Source organism: Eptatretus burgeri, chromosome 12 (genome assembly GCF_056783735.1).
Source record: "Eptatretus burgeri isolate ZD-2024b chromosome 12, Ebu_testis_v1, whole genome shotgun sequence".
NCBI lineage: Eukaryota > Metazoa > Chordata > Myxini > Myxiniformes > Myxinidae > Eptatretus > Eptatretus burgeri.
This window is the reverse complement of record NC_140972.1, coordinates 96,530,332-96,552,630: the sequence shown is the minus strand read 5'-3', so window position 1 is coordinate 96,552,630 and position 22,299 is coordinate 96,530,332. Positions and strand designations below refer to the sequence as shown.

Sequence of the window (22,299 nt, the reverse complement as noted above, 5' to 3'; positions counted from 1 at the left end):
GACAGTGGGATCGCATGCATATATAACCTTACAAACGTGTGAAAATATGGAGGGATGTGAACTCTACCCAAACCTTGAGTGCATTTAACCAACACAATTGGAGTGTAACAGACGTTCTTCAGGTCGACATCTCACCATGGTTTCTATGACGATCGTCAGGTTTCTCAGGCCATCCGTAAATGCCACAACGCTTCCGCCGTGGACCAGGTGGGCAGACGAATTCAGGTAGTGCCAGCCAGGTTTGGCAAACTGTGTCGTGTGAGCTGGCAAGGCAAGCATCATGGTCTTAGAATTACCGCCAAGGTCTACTGATTAGACGTAGCACCTGAAAAGGTCACTTCATCCTCGTGCAAACACCACACACTCGTCCAAAGGATCTGGTGCATCTGCCAAGCAGTTTGTTTATCAACCGTGTGCAGGACAAGGACATTGCGAGACATTTGTGTACGTTTACATGAATGAAAAGGACATTAGATCATGGACACAAGACTCGAGTGTGCCTTTACATGAATAATAAGGATGTCGGGAAATAATGGGAAATTCAGTATCAAGTGTCTGATCCGATGGACCATATACTGTGATACAGGGCATGGTTCTGCTGAAGCGGTTTCTACGGCTATACCGGGTGGATTGCCATTGCCAGCCATTGTCAGGGCAGGAACTTGCAATTTGTTCAGGATGTGCCAGTTGGCGGGACAGCTGGTTTAACGTCCATCTGAGGGACGTCACACGCATTGATGAATCACTCTGCCTGTGAAACACCGGGATGACAGTTTATAGCTGGGTCATGATTCAAAACCAGGTTAGACAGCATAGAGGTGAGTGTGCGTACATGTTGGCCATCCTGCAGTCCTCACATAAAGTGTGTGAAATTCAAACCCGGTTTCCGGTGGCATGAGACAATCACTCGGAGGAGAACAATTAACAGGTAAAAACTCGATTCGCCAGTATGAGAGGTGGTGGATTTTAATTTTCTCGAGCAAAGCCAATTCCATGAAGAACTGATCTATTTTTGTGAAAATAAGAAAAAGAAAAAAAAAAAAACTTTTTAATCCCAGCGGAAGAAACCTGTATGCTGGTGAGTGTGCAAGTTTTTTTTTCTTTTTTATCATGGACAGCAGTTTTACAAAAGCTAATTAATCTCTGTCAAGAGGAGGTGAGTGCGTTCCACGGTGCCTGAGCAGTTCACATTTCCTCTGCACATGTTCCGCTGCACCTCACAGACCAGAACGATGAGCCCATGAGTATGGAGTCCAGCTTAAATTACATACACAGTTATCTTCCACAAAATACACAACCTCTCCTGCAGTACAGAAAGGTAGTGCAGCCAGTTTTACCACAAATATCAGAAAGCGCCTCTCACACGTCACTGAAAGGACAAGTGCAGTGAATGCAAGAGAAGGAGAAAGAACACAGCAGTTTCACCCTCTGGGGCTCATCAGCTTGAAATTAGCTTGAGAAACTGATGAGCTCCAAAAGAGTGAAAGCCATAATCATGGAAGGTTTAATTACTAATCTGACATTCGCATGACAAGATTTCATCACAAAGCATGTTTGTTGGGAGAGTCACACTCACACATCCACTTGAACAAAACAGAATAAACTCCTTCGAATACCTCTACAAAGTATGTACAGTTAGAATGTGAGTATGTGTATAAAGTATGTACAATTAGAATGTGAGTATGTGTATAAAGTATGTACAATTAAAATGTTAGTACGTGTATAAAGTATGTACAATTAAAATGTTAGTACGTGTATAAAGTATGTACAATTAGAATGTGAGTACGTGTATAAAGTATGTACAATTAAAATGTTAGTATGTGTATAAAGTATGTACAATTAGAATGTGAGTATGTGAATAAAGTATGTACAATTAGAATGTGAGTACGTGTATAAAGTATGTACAATTAAAATGTTAGTACGTGTATAAAGTATGTACAATTAAAATGTTAGTATGTGTATAAAGTATGTACAATTAGAATGTGAGTATGTGTATAAAGTATGTACTATTAGAATGTGAGTACGTGTATAAAGTATGTACAATTAGAATGTGAGTACGTGTATAAAGTATGTACAATTAGAATGTGAGTATGTGTATAAAGTATGTACAATTAGAATGTGAGTATGTGTATAAAGTATGTACAATTAGAATGTGAGTATGTGTATAAAGTATGTACAATTAGAATGTGAGTATGTGTATAAAGTATGTACAATTAGAATGTGAGTATGTGAATAAAGTATGTACAATTAGAATGTGAATACGTGTATAAAAGTATGTACAATTAGAATGTGAGTATGTGAATAAAGTATGTACAATTAGAATGTGAATACGTGTATAAAGTATGTACAATTAGAATGTGAGTACGTGTATAAAGTATGTACAATTAGAATGTGAGTACGTGTATAAAGTATGTACAATTAAAATGTTAGTATGTGTATAAAGTATGTACAATTAGAATGTGAGTACGTGTATAAAGTATGTACAATTAGAATGTGAGTACGTGTATAAAGTATGTACAATTAAAATGTTAGTATGTGTATAAAGTATGTACAATTAAAATGTTAGTATGTGTATAAAGTATGTACAATTAGAATGTGAGTATGTGTATAAAGTATGTACTATTAGAATGTGAGTACGTGTATAAAGTATGTACAATTAGAATGTGAGTACGTGTATAAAGTCTGTACAATTAGAATGTGAATACGTGTATAAAGTATGTACAATTAGAATGTGAGTATGTGTATAAAGTATGTACTATTAGAATGTGAGTACGTGTATAAAGTATGTACAATTAGAATGTGAATACGTGTATAAAGTCTGTACAATTAGAATGTGAATACGTGTATAAAGTCTGTACAATTAGAATGTGAATACGTGTATAAAGTATGTACAATTAGAATGTGAATACGTGTATAAAGTATGTACAATTAGAATGTGAATACGTGTATAAAGTATGTACAATTAGAATGTGAGTACGTGTATAAAGTATGTACAATTAAAATGTCAGTACGTGTATAAAGTATGCACAATTAGAATGTGAGTATGTGAATAAAGTATGTACAATTAGAATGTGAGTACGTGTATAAAGTATGTACAATTAGAATGTGAGTACGTGTATAAAGTATGTACAATTAGAATGTTAGTATGTGTATAAAGTATGTACGATTAGAATGCGAGTATGTGTATAAAGTATGTACAATTAGAATGCGAGTATGTGTATAAAGTATGTACAATTAGAATGCGAGTACGTGTATAAAGTATGTACAATTAGAATGTTAGTATGTGTATAAAGTATGTACGATTAGAATGCGAGTATGTGTATAAAGTATGTACAATTAGAATGCGAGTATGTGTATAAAGTATGTACAATTAGAATGTGAGTACGTGTCTAAAGTATGTACTATTAGAATGCGAGTATGTGTATAAAGTATGTACAATTAGAATGCGAGTATGTGTATAAAGTATGTACAATTAGAATGTGAGTACGTGTATAAAGTATGTACAATTAGAATGTGAGTACGTGTATAAAGTATGTACAATTAGAAGTGAGTACGTGTTTAAAGTATGTACTATTAGAATGTGAGTATGTGAATAAAGTATGTACAATTAGAATGTGAGTACGTGTATAAAGTATGTACAATTAGAATGCGAGTATGTGTATAAAGTATGTACAATTAGAATGCGAGTATGTGTCTAAAGTATGTACAATTAGAATGTGAGTACGTGTATAAAGTATGTACAATTAGAATGTGAGTACGTGTATAAAGTATGTACAATTAGAAGTGAGTACGTGTCTAAAGTATGTACTATTAGAATGTGAGTATGTGAATAAAGTATATACAATTAGAATGCGAGTATGTGTATAAAGTATGTACGATTAGAATGCGAGTATGTGTATAAAGTATGTACAATTAGAATGCGAGTATGTGTATAAAGTATGTACAATTAGAATGTGAGTACGTGTATAAAGTATGTACAATTAGAATGTGAGTACGTGTATAAAGTATGTACAATTAGAAGTGAGTACGTGTCTAAAGTATGTACTATTAGAATGTGAGTATGTGAATAAAGTATGTACAATTAGAATGCGAGTATGTGTCTAAAGTATGTACAATTAGAATGTGAGTACGTGTATAAAGTATGTACAATTAGAATGTGAGTACGTGTATAAAGTATGTACAATTAGAAGTGAGTACGTGTCTAAAGTATGTACTATTAGAATGTGAGTATGTGAATAAAGTATGTACAATTAGAATGCGAGTATGTGTATAAAGTATGTACGATTAGAATGCGAGTATGTGTATAAAGTATGTACAATTAGAATGCGAGTATGTGTATAAAGTATGTACAATTAGAATGTGAGTACGTGTATAAAGTATGTACAATTAGAATGTGAGTACGTGTATAAAGTATGTACAATTAGAAGTGAGTACGTGTCTAAAGTATGTACTATTAGAATGCGAGTATGTGTATAAAGTATGTACAATTAGAATGCGAGTATGTGTCTAAAGTATGTACAATTAGAATGTGAGTACGTGTATAAAGTATGTACAATTAGAATGTGAGTACGTGTATAAAGTATGTACAATTAGAAGTGAGTACGTGTCTAAAGTATGTACTATTAGAATGTGAGTATGTGAATAAAGTATGTACAATTAGAATGCGAGTATGTGTATAAAGTATGTACGATTAGAATGCGAGTATGTGTATAAAGTATGTACAATTAGAATGCGAGTATGTGTATAAAGTATGTACAATTAGAATGTGAGTACGTGTATAAAGTATGTACAATTAGAATGTGAGTACGTGTATAAAGTATGTACAATTAGAAGTGAGTACGTGTCTAAAGTATGTACTATTAGAATGTGAGTATGTGAATAAAGTATGTACAATTAGAATGCGAGTATGTGAATAAAGTATGTACAATTAGAATGCGAGTATGTGTATAAAGTATGTACAATTAGAAGTGAGTACGTGTCTAAAGTATGTACTATTAGAATGCGAGTATGTGTATAAAGTATGTACAATTAGAATGCGAGTATGTGTATAAAGTATGTACAATTAGAATGTGAGTACGTGTATAAAGTATGTACAATTAGAAGTGAGTACGTGTCTAAAGTATGTACTATTAGAATGTGAGTATGTGAATAAAGTATGTACAATTAGAATGTGAGTACGTGTATAAAGTATGTACAATTAGAATGCGAGTATGTGTATAAAGTATGTACAATTAGAATGCGAGTATGTGTCTAAAGTATGTACAATTAGAATGTGAGTACGTGTATAAAGTATGTACAATTAGAATGTGAGTACGTGTCTAAAGTATGTACAATTAGAATGTGAGTACGTGTATAAAACCACATAAGCCCTGGTGAGTGTCTCAAGACATCGATTATTCGTTCTACATTTTGTACGAACTAACTCTGCAGTTAGCATTTCGGTACTACCGGTCTGAATACACACACGCCACTCGTTACCACTTAGCCCGAATTGGGCTAAGGGGTATTGTCGTCACAGGCGTTGTCCGGCGAGTGTCCGGGAGTCCGTCAACTTTTGGTTTCCGTCAATTTCGAGGAGAACGCCTTGTCCGATTAAATCCATTTTTGCAGGGTATGTTGGGATTGAGTAGAGGAAGGTTCCTTTCGAAAAAGGGTGCGCTGAGATTTCCAATGTGGCCTCCATGGCAGCCATCTTGAAATTGGTTTCCGTCGATTTCAAGGAGAACGCCTTGTCCGATTAAATCCATTTTTGCAGGGTGTGTTGGGGTTGTGCAGAGGAAGGTTCCTTTCAAAAATGGGCATGCTGCGATTTTCACTAACTGCCACGGTAGCCATCTTGAAGTCCGATTGATTTTTGATATGACGTCCAACGTGCTCTAACTGACTGCATCATCGTGATATCAATGCTTCCTTTTACAATGCATGGGCTGAGGGGTTACGCCCGTTTTGCGGAGCTATTTTTTTTACCTTTGCAAGAAAATCATGTGGCAATTGTAATCACTAGTACGTGCCCATATGTGCGTGGCCGTACATGCAAAAAAAAAACTAAAAAACTAAAAAAAATAAAAATAAAAAAAAACTTTCAAACCACGTGCCAGACAGAAACAACAGCCACACAGGCTGTTCCTTCACTCTTGCGTGACCGTACGTGCGTGGCCGTACATGTGTGGCCGTACGTGCAAACCCCTCCCCCAAATTAAATAAACCGAACCCCCCCCCCCCCAAAAACCTTTCGAACAACCATAGGCCATCCCTCGCTCTCGAAAATGACGACTGGATTGAGGCATTGTTTATCTATAAATGCGCATAAGAAATCGAGAAATTATTGGAATACAGGAATACTCTCCGGAAGTCCGTTCGTTGTAGCCCGTAATGGGGAACGCGGCTAAGGATCTCTTCCCCAACGGCCACGCATACGCAGCAACGTGTCCTGTCATTGGTAACTAAATGGCGCATCGGCCACGCCTACGCAGCAACGTGTCCTGTCATTGGTTGGTAAATAAATGGCCATAACTTGGGAAGCACTTGTCCGATTAATATCAAACCTTGAAAAGGCACATACTCAGGTCGCCAGCATTATTGCTGGCAAGTTTCAATTAGATCGGACCAGTGGTTGTCGAGAAACAGTGGTCACAGATACACAGACACAGACATTGCTGGAATTATAGATAGATATTCAAATTTAATTTTTTTTAAGAGAAAAGCCCATTATTAATTGAAAATATGTTGGATTTGAACAAGACCACCACAGCACCAGATTAACCTTGGGTAAATGCAGAGCTATTTCATACAAAAAAATAAAACGGTGATAAAATTTCCCCAAAAAGGTGAAGACATTGCCCATTTTTTGAGAGAAATGAGGTCTCCACAAACACTTCAATTGAGGAAGTCAGAGAACCTGTGATCCAGATGGGACACTCCACACGGTAGAACCCACTCCAAGGCTGCTCAGCCGTCATGAGGCCCGATCGCGGGAAGGGCAGCGCATCGTAGTAACTGGCAATAAGATTCCACGATATGGTCCTGTACGTGGACACATTATAGAGGAGCAGCATCACAGACGTGCCTCGGATGAACCGCTCAAGGGGTTCATCATTCGGTTCGTTTCCATCAAGACACATTTGATGCAAACAGGAGAGACTCGTTCATCAGGGACATTGAACATACTCACGAAGTCATCTTCCCATTTACGTAGTTTTGGTTGAGGATGCGCGCCCAGCACCCTGCCCCAATGGCATCGTTAAATGTACTGTAGTCCTCAGAAGACCAAAGGGGCTTCTTGGTGGCCCGTGCCACTGGCGGGCTGTTCGTTCCGGGGTAGTGGACACTACAAAAAGGGAGTTTGACAACATCACAGTCAGACATACACCATGACTCCATGAGGAAATTTCCTTTTGTCGTTAAATTGGACATACACCTGAACGCAGCTTGACTGTGCAGAAGTCAAACAGTGAAATGAATTGGAAAAAAAAAAAAAAACGATCATGTGACTAAACACCAACTCCTGCAATGTGCAACAAAGGTTTGAAGATATCAGAGCTTTTAAAAGGGTATTCTAAGCTAAAACTACAAATTGTATCTCAGAGCATGTTCAAAAGGTTCAAACAAACAGAGTGTGTGTGGTAGTGTGGCCCCAAACACGTACAATATATGAACGTCAAGATATCACGAAAAGTAATGGGACAGCAAGGAAATATGCCAAGTTATGAATTGACAACTCCACATGGTGGGAATAAGTTGGACAGTTGCAATTGTAGTCGTAATCAATCAATTCACAAAAGTTTATTTGATGTCGAATGAAGTTTTGGTTTTCCTTTTGAAATGAGCAGAGCTCATGCCCCGTCGCTCACATTTTATACAAAATCAAAATTAGGAGAAGGTGTGACTGCCACAAAGCTACAACAAGGAAATGTGACGCAGGAAGAGGCTATTCTGCCCACCATTCCTGCACGACACCAACATCAAATTAAATAAACACCAGATCACCAGGGGGTATGGAGGGAAGAATGGGATTGAATAGAGTGAGGGGGTATATTCCAAAGGTGGGGAAAAAGAGGAATGAAAGAGTGAAGGTGAGCAGTGATTCGTGAGTTTGGTAGTTTTACCAGAAGGGGGTTGCTGGCTGACATAGAGTGCCCTACGGAAATGTGGTGGGGACAAATCGCAGACAGAGCAGGGGGGGGGGGGGTGAGGTTGGAGAAGAAATGGTGGAAGACAGAAAGACCACCGACCTGCCTGCGGTGAGAGAGTGAGAGGTCCAAAGACTCAGCTTCATCATGGAAGATACCAATGATGCCTTGGTTTCCACGCGTGAAGCTGAGAAAGGTGAGAGGCAGGAGCACCAGCCTGGAGGGGAGAGTAGCACTCCATCAGGCTGTGGACGAAGGCTATATAATTGGTCAGCAGCTCAGGTGGGCCGAGGAAGGACTTTGCACGATGGAGGATTCCCAGTCGGCGACTGGCTTTGGAGGCGATGTTGGAAATGTGACTTTCCCAGGAAAGATCATGGCAGATGGTGAGACCCAGAAGCTTCAAAGAAAGGACTTCTCCCAGAGGATTGTTCAGAAAGTAAATGGGGGGGGGGAGGGGGGTTCCAAATGGTCCGTTTGGAGAGACATGGTGAGAATGTGAGATTTGTCCGGATTGAAAGACATGTTCCACGTGTTTGACCAGTTTGCGATTTTACCCAGATATGCAGAGAGCGAAGAAGCTGGTGCTTTCCGGTCTGAGGGATGATAGATGGTACGGCAGACAGTGGAGTCATCAGCAAAGAATGTTCAAATTCCTGCTCCAACCTACAGGAGGAACCGCATCAGTGGCACTGCCACACCCCTCAGCAAATGATGCTTCATATGAAAGAATAATAATAATAATTATAATAATAATAATGATATCGAGGTCATGGTCAAGGTTAAATTTTGAGGTGTATCATTATGTATCAAGAGTGAGACAGGAGACAAACCTTGGTTATTTCATCGTTTCTAGTGAGGGAGTGCACAGTATGGTAGTTTGTATGAGCCTTGACCTCCTTAGAACTCTTCCTATGAGTGAAAAACATCTCCAGTCACAGTTGTTTAGTTTGACTTTGGGTGAAAATGCCAACCTGGATCTGTCCCTGCTGACAGCTGTTTGTTTTTCATTCATGAGATCAATGAGATCACATTACAACTTGACCTGCTAAACCTGGTACACTCACACACGCACACACGCACACCTGTGAATAGTCGAAAAGGCTGCACCGACTGTGAGGCACCAGTTGGCTAAAACCTCTCCCAAACCACAACACAGCAACAACATGGAAGGAAATGTCAAGACCACAGGGTCGAAGCATCTACTTTGATCTTAACCAGGGAACTGGCATACAACGGTCTACTGAAGCTTTGGTTGGCTCTTTCATGTTGAGAAGCGAGCGTGAGCAGACGAAGCACGTGGCTCAACGTCCTCTCCAAAAGGACAGAGTCTGTGGAGCACCACGGCATTTTCCAATTAAATCAGGAATCAGACTACCAAACTCAGAGCCGAGTACGCAACTCCTGAGTCGATCCGACAGTCCTCATCTCTCGAACACACAGAATGCATGAAAACAATCCTGCAGTATATACACCAAGGCTGAAGAAAACTGATTGAACACGATACCTTAGCAAGTCCAGCCGTACTGCAGGTGAGTAGCACGCCTAATAATATTCCAACTAGTGCATTGTAGGTATGTGTTGTGACAAAACACCTACATGATCCCACTTATTGGTAGGGTTAGGAAGGGAAGACTTAAACTTACCCAATCACGTCAACAGCAGCACTCAGTTCCACATCGGACACAATGTCTTTAACAATCTGCCACTTGCTGTCCGAAGCTATTATTCCCACTGAATGCAGGCCTGCCTTGTCCAATGTCTGCCTCAACACCTGAACAACCAGATAATGTACAATTATTTTTTTAAATCTTCCTGCTCCACAAGTTTTGCATTCATCCAAGTGGGTGAAACAGGCAAAATTATCTAATGAATTAATCGAATCAGTAAACCTGCCAATTGTCTCACCTTAATGTACGTCGAATTGTATCTTCTTTCATTCCAAATCTAACGGAAGAGTAAGAAAGGGACAGAGTGCTGGTGAATAGGAGAGGAATAAAAAAAAAAAAATCATGACATCATTGAAGATGTTTTGGTCAAAATGAACACGAAACACAATCATAACATCCACCATAACGAGATTATCGTATCACACAACACACGTTGGTCTGATGTGGACAATGAATGTGTGTATACATATATATTGTGTTAAGGATCCACTATCACACAACAGATGACCCGAAGCAGGGTGTGCGGAATGAGTTTTCAACAAATCTCCCGAAACCCCCAAAAATGTCTCGTTCAATATCAAAGAGAACATGGATACGCATTAAACCGTGCTATGAGAACGATGGTGCACACACTGACGTTCTTGACATTAAAGATGTCATGATGTGTTTGTAAATGTGATGGAATATTAATAATACAGGTATACAGGTGTTGAACACATATTACCTACATTTAAGTGTGCATGCGATACTTGTGACGACGCAACCTGTAGAAGACGAATATTTGTGAATGAATCCCATTTTGTTGTCGGTGTTCAGACGTGCGACTCAATATCACATCTCACGTCATGTCAATCTTGGGAATGGTCAACGGAAGAAAAAAAAAAAAGCAACGGCCTCTTATTCCACCCCCAATCGTCATTCACCAAGGGTGCGTCGATGCAAAGGCAACGATCATCCATTCTATCACGTGATTCGTGTCGTGGACATCGTAACCGTTATTTTGATGGACCACACTCCTGCTTTCCGATTCATTCGGACAAATCTTTCTCACTCTACTTTTGGTCCAAAAGCCCGTTCGGTGCATTGATGACCTGTGACCTCAAAATGACCTTGAGGGTCATTAGAAGAAGTGGAACCCGATTTTTCTTGTTCTTGCAACTATACCCTTCTGTCCTTTACATTTATGATGAGTTTCAAACATTAACGTTCAATTCGCATGGATTTGTCCGAAAAGGCTCGAACGGATTTTGACTTTCATTTTTAAATCAATTAATTCTGTATTTCACCATTTGGTAAAAAGATTTGAAATTTCTTCGTTGAAATGGATTGTGCACCAAAACACGAGTGAAAGTCGCAAAACCAAAAATTGTTTCTTTATCGCTGTAGCAACTTGTCATCATTAATACTGCTGCTGGGGTCAAAGAGCGAGCAACGCAACAGCAGACAATGACACCATTGCTCTCAAAATGAGACCGATCTTTGACCTTTCAGTAAGCCTCTTTTACATTGTACTCGTTCGAGAAGTTTGTGCAAGGTATCCAAAAGGGCAAGGCAAAGAATGATTGTGCAGTAATAACCACAAGAAGCACACAGCGTGAAGCTCACTTAGCCAAGATCCTTACTCGCGCATGGCCCGACGACCCCACGCGTGCTCAATCCCACTTCGTCCTGAGCACAATTAACATTATTCCCATCATGGTGGCCTGCTGGAGCATTCGACAGGACAGATGACACCACTGGTACAGGAAGGATGGTGTGAGCTCGAGGGAAGAATAACATAAATATAAGATTATGCAAAGGCTCGGATCAGTGCCGTTGGTGAAGCTCGAACACAAACCTACTCCAACATAGTCGATGTTGAGATTGTGCCATTGCTTGGCACCTTGCACCCAAGACGTCACATATCTCGCCGTGAGCTTGGGATGTGTGTATGGCAGCTTGCTGCCTCCTCCGACCCATGCTGGAAACGCCCAGGGCAAGCCTGAGATGGAGATACATTCGATCCAGAGACTCATCAGCAACCAAAAACGGTTCTTTAAAAAAAAACAAAAAAAAAACATCGAACGCAAAGTCACAAAGCACGACTTGATGCTGCGAATCCGATGAACACAAAGTGGATGAAAAGGAAAAGCTTCCACTGAAAGATGGAGACAGACACGGAAGCAGGGTTTCCAAAACTATGACAAGTTGACTATTCGAATAACAAACAATAGAGGACAGGAAAGGTCGTCTGAGCAAATAAACCGAACATTTATCTGCGATGCACAAAACTAATTTGAAAATATCTAAATAACTACATGGTATTCATAAAATACTTACCCTCTGCAGGCTTGAGAAGGACTTGGTGTGAGACAACTCTTGTGGCAGCAAATTTGTAATAAAAAAACAATTAAATTGAAATTAAATTGAAGACCAAATAAAATAGGCCCTGCATTGGAATCAGCAGAAGGAACCCAAACAAGCAAAAAGCAAAGATGAAGTCATCAAGAGGAATATGAATAGGATTTGGGTTTCAACTGCTACTCCACTACCCTCAAATGCATCCAGGCACAGCCACTGAGCCTTATTAAAAAAAAAAATCTAAACAAACACAAATTAAAAAAATTAAATAATTCTGGCTGCTGGACCATGCTTCCGATCAGATTAAAATTTAAAACGTATATTCCCCATCATGACGAGATCATAATTGTGAAGTTTCATATCGATTGATGCAGCTGTTCAAGAGAAAATTAAAAAAAAATTTTTTTTCGTTCAATCCAACATGGTTGCCAGACCATGTGACCTATCAATTATTCATGAACACCCTGGTATCCCCAAGGGTTGGGGAACATTGTGTGAAGTTTCCCCTCGATCTGTCCAGCCATTCTGGAGAAGAAGATTGTTAAAAGTTTTAGGGTAAATCCAATATGGCTGCCAAACTGTGACCAATGTTTTAGGTGAGGACTTTTTGTTCCTCATGGATTGTCGGTCACACTTGGAAAGTTTCTCCTCAATCTGTTCAGCCATTTCGGAGAAGAGGATTTTTGAAGGTGTTTAAAAAAAAGAAAAGAAAAGAAAAGAAGACTGCTGAACCATGTGACCGATGACGTCATGTTTTTTTTCTTCCGTTGACCAATTTATCCCGAGATGACCCTCAAAAATTTTCATACAGATTGGATGCAGCATTCTACGTATGCAATGACCATAACGAAGGCACTTATGACATCATTAAAAAGTAAATAAATAAATACCACATTCCCCCATGGGGAGTACTTGTCATGTGCCGAGTTTCAATTTTTTCCATGGCAAAGTTTCAGAGATAGAGGTCCAACCTTTCTCCTTTTTCCAAAATGGCCACCACACCAAGTGACTATGATGTCACAATCATTAAAACATTCTACATGAGTAGTTGCACTAATGGTGAAAACTTGTCAATCCAACAAGCAGTTCCAGAGAAAAGGGAATAACAAAATGCAGACACAGCACGTACGCTTGTACCGGCCCGGTCGCTTAACACCGCCTTTCGCTTCGTGAGCGCGGGCTAAAAATTAAATGGACAGAGGAGCTTTTGGTCATGAGAAAGAGAAAAATACAACAAAATGCATACTTTTTACAGAAAAAGCTCATATAATGCAGGAAACCCTTCTGTCGTCACTTTATTAGTGCAGGTGTGACCAACAGGACCAATCTACTATAAATGCATGAGGTAGAGGTGTGTGCATGCGTGTGTGTGTGTGTGTGCGTGCGTGCGTGCGTGCACATTCTTTTTGTGTCGAGGAATTACGTAATATTGGAATGCACCGTTTGACCCTTTGGACTGCTGAGACCCCTTCGACCTTCGAAGACCCTTTAAGACCCCCACTCCGCAAAACCATTAAAACCCTTAAAGATCCTGAAAGACCCTTAAGACCCAGAGGACCCAAAATACCAAGATGACCAAACAGTTCTAGAGGACCGAAAAGACGCAAATATCCCAAAAGTCCCCATTTACCCTTTAAGTCCCCATATACCCTATATGTTTCCTGTGGGCGTGACAGTGCTGCTGATGCAGTGCCCCCTGCTACCAATACAATGGTATTCATTTTACCGACCTCGGAAGGATGACAGGCTGAGTCAACCTGACCTGGTGTTAATTCAACGGCCTGACAGGGGCTTGAACTCATTATCCAATAATCTTAAGCCACGCACCTTAACCGTTAAGTCAACACCAGGCCAAACAAAAACAATGATAACATTGTAACAAAGCATATATCAATTAATACTCATAATATTTACAACAATAACAAGTAAAATAGATAAAATGTCGAAGTCCCCATTGTTTTAGTTATTTTGTTGTTTGGAGTTAAAGGGCTAACCCATACTTATGCACAACCAAAATGGCCGCCCCTCTACCAGTTGGCCATCTTGGATCAGATCTCGAAAATAAACAATGGACATATAGTATGTAAGCCATCGCTCCTTATCTGTGCCAAGTTTTAACAACATCGATAAACGCACGTCCGAGAAATGGTTGAGGACGTGTTCAACATCGGGATTTTTTTTTTTTAAAACTGAAATGGCCGCCAGTCGGCCATCTTGGATCTGATCTCGAAAAATATAATGACGTGAAAATGTATGCCATCATTCATTATCTGTGTGCCAAGTCTGAACAAGATCAGTAAATGCTTGTTGGAGAAATGGTTTTGGAAGTGTTCAATACCAGGGCTTTAAAAAAGATTTTTTTTTACAACTAAAATGGCCGCCAGTTGACCAGTCGGTCATCTTTGATCAGATCGCCAAATAAAGTGAGGTGTCTGTTTGTACCATCATGTACTGTGCTTGTGCCAAGTTTGAACAAATTCAGACCATGCACGTCTGAGAAATGGTTGGAGACACATTTTAGTCAGAAATAGGCTGCAGGTCGGCCATTTTGAATCTGATCTCGAAAAGAAAAATAAAAAAAGACGTGCATATGCAAGCCATTATTCGTCATCTGTTTGCCAAGTTTGAACAAGATCGGTAAATAGATGTTGGAGAAATGGATGAGGACGTGTTCGAAACTGGTTAGTTGTTTTTTAAAACTAAAATGGCCGCCAGTCGGCCATCTTTGATTGCATCATGAAACAAAATGATGTGCAGATGTCTAACCATCATTTGTTGTCTTTGTGCCAAGTACGAATAAAATCAGTCCAAACATCTCCAAGATATGGATGGATGCACACACACACAAATTGAGACCAAATCCATAAGCCCCCATTTAGGATTAAGTGCAATGGGGGCTAATAGTAGTCGTATCATATCGCAATAATAAATACGAACATATAATCTCCGTTCTGGCCAAAGTACATCTGAGCTTGGTGAAAAGCAAGCTAATGCTCAACCAGTACAGCAGGCAGGTATGCACAAGGCTGTGAAGACCAATTACAATTTGGTCCAACAGAACAACAGGCACATTCGCACATCAAATGAAACATTTGGAAATGATCCACCCATGGTGAATTTGGTCACGAAGTGCATTATAGTGATAGTTCCTTGTTGAAATGGGAGCCTTCTCCTGGATTTAAATTAAATAAGACATCAGCAGAAACTAAGCGTCAAACCAAACAGCAACTGGGGATTTTGCATTGTTGGGCAAGCAGTGTTTCAAACGATGATGAATAAGGCCAAACTTAAGATTGAATGTTTAAACCTGTCTCCATCCTCTAAAACCTGGTGGCACCTTGTTAAGTCTGTCTCCAGAATATGCTCCCTCTCCATCCCTTCCCTCACTTCAAATGGCACCACAGCCGACTCTGCTCGTGAGAAGGCCGAATTCCTCAATTCTGTGTTTGCTTCCAAATCCTGTGTCCCTAACCCCTCACTCATGGTACCCACCCTTCCCTGTTGTACCCAACTGCTCCGAGACTCTAGCTTGAGGTGGAGAAGTTTCTAGCAACCCACGACTCATGTTCAGCAGCAGATCACCTGTCCTAAAAACCTGCTCTGCTTCTCTTGCACATCCTCTGTGTGCCCTTTTGACCCTGTCATTTTCCCAGATCATCCTCCACAAGCCTGGACATCAGGTAACATGACTACATCACCTAAAAAAGGTGCAAAAACCGATCCCCTCAACTCCAGCTGTGTCAGCTTACTTCCAATCATTCGCAATGTGATGGAATCCATCATCGTAGTTGACATGAAATCATTCCTTTTCTCCACCAACCACATCTCAGATCAACAACTTCGTTTCAGACCAGGTCACTCCACCTTGGAAATGCTGCTGCTGCGTCTCAGTCTCAGTCAAAAACTAGATGTTGTAAGCATTAGTAAATGAACAATTAAAATTGACGGTTACATGTTATATGTTTGCTGTAGCACACTTCGGTAAATTGTAACATAAACTGCTTGATGAAATGAGCTAATTTTGACTGTAGATGGCAGTATTGTACTGTAAACTGCCTGGTCAGATTTGTGAAAGTGCTGGAACGTTCCAAGAGGAAACTTCCATAATAGACTCGAATCGCATTTGCTGGAATGGACGGGATTGTTCTGTGATACTATATAAACCCGCAAGAGGGAGGTGTTGAGAGACGGGTGATATGTGACGAGCTGCGAGTTTCCATCATCCCCACGCTCGATTTAACTCCGAGTGAAGGAGATGTTAATGCCCAGAGCAGCTGTTAATGCATGGAGCTGATTATAACTCAATAAGATTGTACATTGGGAAAGAATTCCTTTGAGCTCTTGAAATCATCCTGGACGGGCCAGCATACGAGAGAGAGAGGACACCGAGACGGGAATCAAAGATTCGACAGCCCCGAAGGACGAGGTGAACATGTGAGTTGTACCGGCAGGACTGGGACACTGGGCGGCAGAAACAACTCAACGTGGGAATCAGAGTTGGACATTGTGCGTGATGGTGAACTTCCTCGTTTGACTTTTTATTTGAAATACATGTTTAAAAAAAACGTTTTGCTGTTGATGTGGTCATTGTGACGCCACTCACAAATCACAGACACCAACTGACAAAGATCCATTCGAGTGGTAACTGACCTGTACAATCATTCATGACCCTGGATTGCAGTCATTAAAGGATGGGCTGGGTTTGGCACCACGTACAACATACGTACACCAAAGGGAAGGACACCCCCAAGGTGCGTGCATCACCCCACCCTTGGCACTCTCTGTCCATCTATCTATCTCTTTCAATATATCTATCACCACAAGGACAATCTGGCAAACTCTCTCATGTACTTTTACAATCCTCTAGAGGAAGTTGTCATTCAAACTCCTTGGTCTCACCATCAGCCATGATCTTTCTTGGGCAAACCAAATATCGAAGTTTGCCACAAAAGCCAGTCGCTGACTGGCCATCCACCGTCGTGCAAAGTCTTTCCTTGGCACACCTGAATGTTTATCGGCTTACAAGGCCTTCATCCACAGCTTGATGGAGTACTGCTCTCCCCTTTCGACTGGCACACCCACCTCAAACCTTGCACTTACTGATGCTGTTGAAACAAAGGCCCTCAAGACCATTGGAATGTCTTGGCATGAAGGAGTGTCTCTGGGCTGATCATTATCACAGAGAGGTTAGTGGTCTCTTTCTTCGACTGCTTCCTTTCTGGTCTTGCAACCTCTGTCCTTTCTTTTCTCTGTCCCCCAACCCCACCCCCAGGTTTCTGCAGGTCAGACAGTCTGCCAGCAACCGACTTACAGTGAAACGACCAAAATCCAGGTTCAATGCTCACCTCCACTCATTTGTTCCCCTTTTCTCTCACCTATGGAAGCAACTTCCTCAGTCTGTTCAATCCCATTCGTCAAGATTACTGTTCACCACCATCTCAGGTCATCCCCCAACAACTCATGATCCTTTTCAACCTCATGAACCCTCCCAAAAGCATACCCTTTTCTTTCCAGTTCATGTTTTTTTCCCCTCTCCCTGGCCCTATTTTTTTCTTGTACCATTTCCATTCCTCTTCTTGTGTTTGAGCTTCTATCCAGCTTATTCACTGCCTGTGCCCTCCTCCCTTCATCTCATTCTTCCTCCACGTACCACGATACCTTTCTGTTGCTGTTTTCCCACTTTCCACCATATTGTTCTTGTTCTGTTATGTTACATTCTGGTCTATTCCTTGTTGAAGCACTTCCACAAGCTTCGACTTTGTATAACAAAAAAAAACTTAGTGAAAAAAAACAAATATATCAGGAAGTTGAATGATGATGCAACATGGACATCATCAGCTACGTGACCTCTTCTTGTCCAGGTTTTTTTTTTCCTACAATGTTCCAGTTATCTTGCCATGCTTTATTTTTCTCCAACAAATACCACCCGTCACTTCACTGATGGGAATACTAAATGGGGGGGGGGGAGAAAAAGAGTGGGGGGGAGAGAGAGAGGGGTGGGGAAAAGAAAGAGGGAGGGAGCAGGAGCATGGAGGAAAGGAGAGTGAGGAGGGGTGGGGAAAGGGAAGACAGTGTGAGGTGAGAGGAAGGGAAGGCAGACGTGTGGTGGAGCATCAATTAAGATTCATACCGTTTCATCAAAATTATTCTGTATAGAATAGTGAAGATGGAAACAAAATAATGTCCGAAATCCATTTTCTACCATCATACGATAAACACGACTCCGAGACAAACACCGCTCGGACACGTCAGCAGACAAACACCATCTGGACACATCCGGAGCCAACCACTGCCTGGACATGTCCAGAGGCACCCACCGCCAAGACACGTCTGGAGACAAACACCACCCAGCCACATCAAGAGCCAAGCTATCCGGAGATAAACACCACGTGGACACGTCCAGAGACACAGAGACACAGAGACACAGAGACACAGAGGTTAGCAGAGAGGAAATGTTCTGCTTTATGAACGAACACACACACACACACACACACACACACACACACACACACACACACACACACACACACACACACACACACACACACACACACACACACACACACACACTTAGACCATGCTATTACCTCAGGAGCACAAGAACTGAGTGAACCACGTATTATGGAGACATTCAAAAGGATATTTCAACATCAATGAAACTAAATTCCAAGAAAAACAAGGGAAACGATGCATGATGTTTGTCCACACATCGTCGTGCCAATAAACAGGGTTCTCTCCATACCGACGAGTGTGATGTTGGGGTTGCGTCTCTTTGCCTCAACCATGAGCCACCATTCATAACCACGGAAGTAGTTCTCATCCGTAGCATCTCGCATGTGCGAAGGTTCTGTGCCATCTGTCGGGGCCGTAGGATGTCATTTATACAATTGCTTCATGATAATCCCCAAGAAACAGCAACACATTTTCAACTGAATTATCAGCAAGTTCCTTTTTAGGAGATTGCAGGTGAATACAAAGTTTCTAATTTGGTATTTATACAGAAAGACAATCAGACAGGTAGAGCTCTCCAAACGACCACCTAAAATATGTTCTGTGTTAATGTCACGTGGATTTTTACAAGTTAATATAAACAATCATCAGTCCAGGGAAGTACTGGTTTTGCTCGAATGTCTCCATCACAGCAGGCCAAGCATGGAAAACAGGAAACGAATGAAAAGACTTTTAAAAGCTAAAAGACAACTACTACGACCCAGCGGACGCATCCGAGATTAAGGACAACATTAGATAGTTAAAGGTCCGAAACCACAAAAACTCTAAACGACAAGGAAAGAAAGGAACAAAGATAGAAATAATGAGAACGGCACTCAAAGAGCCTCGCAGCACACGTAGAGACTCACAAAGTCTCACCTCGCAAGTTCATTCTGAACGAAAATACCATCGTTAACTGAACACACTAATATTATGGCCCACTGGTATTATGGCCCATATACCTGTATCATCCATGAAATATATCAAGAAATTGAAGGGGAAGGTTCCAATGTTGTGTGTAACACCGGCCTACCTTTACGGTCTGGAGGAGGTGGCACTGACAGCGAGACAACAACAGAGGCTGCAGCTTTGCGAGAACAACTGGGTCAGGAGGATTGAGGGAGTGAAGGGGGAAGATAGGAGGTGGATGGATGAACTGAGGAAGAAGATTGGTGTGCAGATGAGTTAGATGGAGAGATTGGTGAAATGTCGGCTGAGATGGGCTGGACACTTGGTGGAGATGGGGGAAGAGAGAATGACAAAGAGAGTGGAAAGGTTGAGGGAGCAAGGAAGGAAGAAAAGAGGTAAACCACAGTTGAGATGGGAGAGTTGTGCGAGGAGGGATATCCGTAAGATAGGGGTGGTTGGAGAGTGAAGGGAGTTGACTGAGGACAGAGGAAGGTGGAGGAGTAACGTGGTCAAGGCACGGCAGAAGCTTGGTGCCATTGGACCTCACAATTTATCAAGGGAAGAGGAGGAGAAGAAGAACCCATGCACCTTACGATGTCGTATATTCTTGGCATGGGTTATGTACATCATTAATTAAATTCTTCCCTCACATCTGGTGGTCGATCAGATGTGAAATTTCAAATTTTTCAGATAAAGATTTAAATTCAATGAATTATGGCTGGAATACCACTTCACCGATGGCATCATCGTTATCACCCGATGTAGCTGTGGAAGAAAAATTATATTAATGTACTCTAAATTGTAATTGTGCTGGTGTTTTATAAATTTAATTTTTATGCTATAAATCGAATTGGCTGTCAGAGTTCCTTCCCTTTAGCCAAGAGTCTTTTGCCCTAAATGTTGATAAAAGGATTGTCTTGCTATGGAACAAAGTGACCTTCCTGAAAACACCAAGGTTGTTATGATTACAAAGTTGCTATTCACCTTGAAGACACGTATTGCATTTTGGAGTTCTTTGTTTAAGGCTTAACAGCCCCCACCACTCTCCCATAAAAAGCATATAAATACCAGAAATTGTAATCTTGTTTTAGTGCAAGCTCATGAGGATGTATACCATCTCAGTGGGTTGCACTCCTTGGGACTGACCAAGTACCAAGTATAATAAAACTCTGATGTAATGCACTTTCACGTTGGGGCAAGTGAATTGATCGGTGTCTGTCATTTGAATAACAGGATTTGCATCGAGTCAGTTAAATGGTTGATTAAAAGTAAATACAGAACCAAATAAAATGTTAGGCAATAACTTCCACAACACAGCCTATGCAGAGTTGATGGCATATGCCAAGTTTCAATTTTTGTTGTTGAGCAGTTTTTGGAGAAAATGTCCAATTTTTTTTCCCTTCAATCCAATATGGCTGCCATACCACATGACCTATGACGTCTGAGTTAGAAAAAGAATATTCTCCATAGGGAGTCTCTCCTACGTTTAAAGTTTTGTATCGATCGGCCATGCAGTTGCAGAGAAGTATTTGTTAAACAAAAATAATGTCGTGCAGCTGGCGGTCCAGGTTAACCCCCACGCCCCCCGCCCCCGACTAAATTTGTGGTGACGGGCGGTCAAAACCGCCAGCCTGGATAGCCGAGTGGTTCTCCTCAATAGGAGGCGGACACATTGATCCTCAGATATATATATATATATATATATATATATATATATATATATATATATATATATATATATATATATAGTTATGGCCTTGGGATTTGAGGGTCGCCACGAGGGGAAGAAGTTGGGTCCCTCCCGAATGCCTGGTCCTGAGGCCACTGGGCACAGACGACTGCGTGCACTAGCGGGTTGCTAAGTAACCACAAATGGCAATCGGCACTGCCAATCTGGGCAGGGTTTACACTACCTCCCATGATACCTTATCTGTGGATGGCTGAACCAAATGGGGTGTCGTGCCCTTAGCGTATGCCCGGATTACTGCCGAGTGATCGTGATTGTGCACTGATTAACACAAGCAAATTAATGGGGTAGAACTTTATACAACGACGACGACGGCTACTACAGCTCCAAATACAGCTCCAAATACAACGACGACGGCTACTACAGCTCCAAATACAACAACAGCAAAAACCCTCTGCTCCCGGCATTCTCCGCTCGCTCGTTGGTATGCGCGCGTGTTCAGAATGCGTTTGGGGATGAATTCAATTCCCAAATATGGTCATGAATCGGTTCGCTTGGACCGCGCCTGAGAGCGAGCCACGCCTGAGAGTGATAAAAGGGATGTAGAGATCGAGATCGGAGAGATCGGAGGAGTGAGGGAATCTGCGGAAGTGTCAAAATCTGTGTGAGCGAGAGAAACAGGCGGAGCGCGTGAGGATCCGCTGGAGCTCGGAGGGGAAGACGCATCTGTCAAGGCTGGGCGAACGGCATCTCGTTGCTGGCGTGCTCAGGTTCACGGCTCGTCCCGTGGCTGGCGTGGTCCGCGTCTGGCTGCCCTGGTTCCTTCTCGGCCGACTGGTGCTCCGGGAAGGTGCGGACATAGAGCCACGCGCTGCGGCCAGGTAGTCTGCTATTTTCTCATCCCTGGGCTCATCTTCCCTCTGAGCCGAAGGGATAATAAAGACCACTTTGGGTCCGTTTATTTGGGTGTGCATCTGAGTGTGGGCCCGTCCGTAAGCAGGAATTGTATAAGCGCTCTTGGCTGTACATACGTGCTTCCCTATTAGTCGTGATAACTCTGCTTCTTGCGTGCTCC

At 41.5% G+C, this 22,299-nt stretch overlaps 1 protein-coding gene across 2 annotated transcripts in view; it reads right to left on the bottom strand.

Annotated features, from left to right (window-relative positions):
* GALC (galactosylceramidase) overlaps positions 1–22,299 on the bottom strand; it is a 50,657-nt gene that overhangs the window by 22,235 nt on the left and 6,123 nt on the right. For both annotated transcript variants that reach the window (XM_085849013.1, XM_085849012.1), the window contains exons 4-10: positions 18,882–18,995; positions 11,641–11,780; positions 10,038–10,076; positions 9,776–9,903; positions 7,172–7,327; positions 6,899–7,023; positions 136–263 (exon numbers count right to left, since the gene is read on the bottom strand). In XM_085849013.1, the coding sequence (XP_085705139.1) occupies positions 136–263; positions 6,899–7,023; positions 7,172–7,327; positions 9,776–9,903; positions 10,038–10,076; positions 11,641–11,780; positions 18,882–18,995 (830 nt within the window). The remainder of the gene's footprint in view (positions 1–135; positions 264–6,898; positions 7,024–7,171; positions 7,328–9,775; positions 9,904–10,037; positions 10,077–11,640; positions 11,781–18,881; positions 18,996–22,299) is intronic.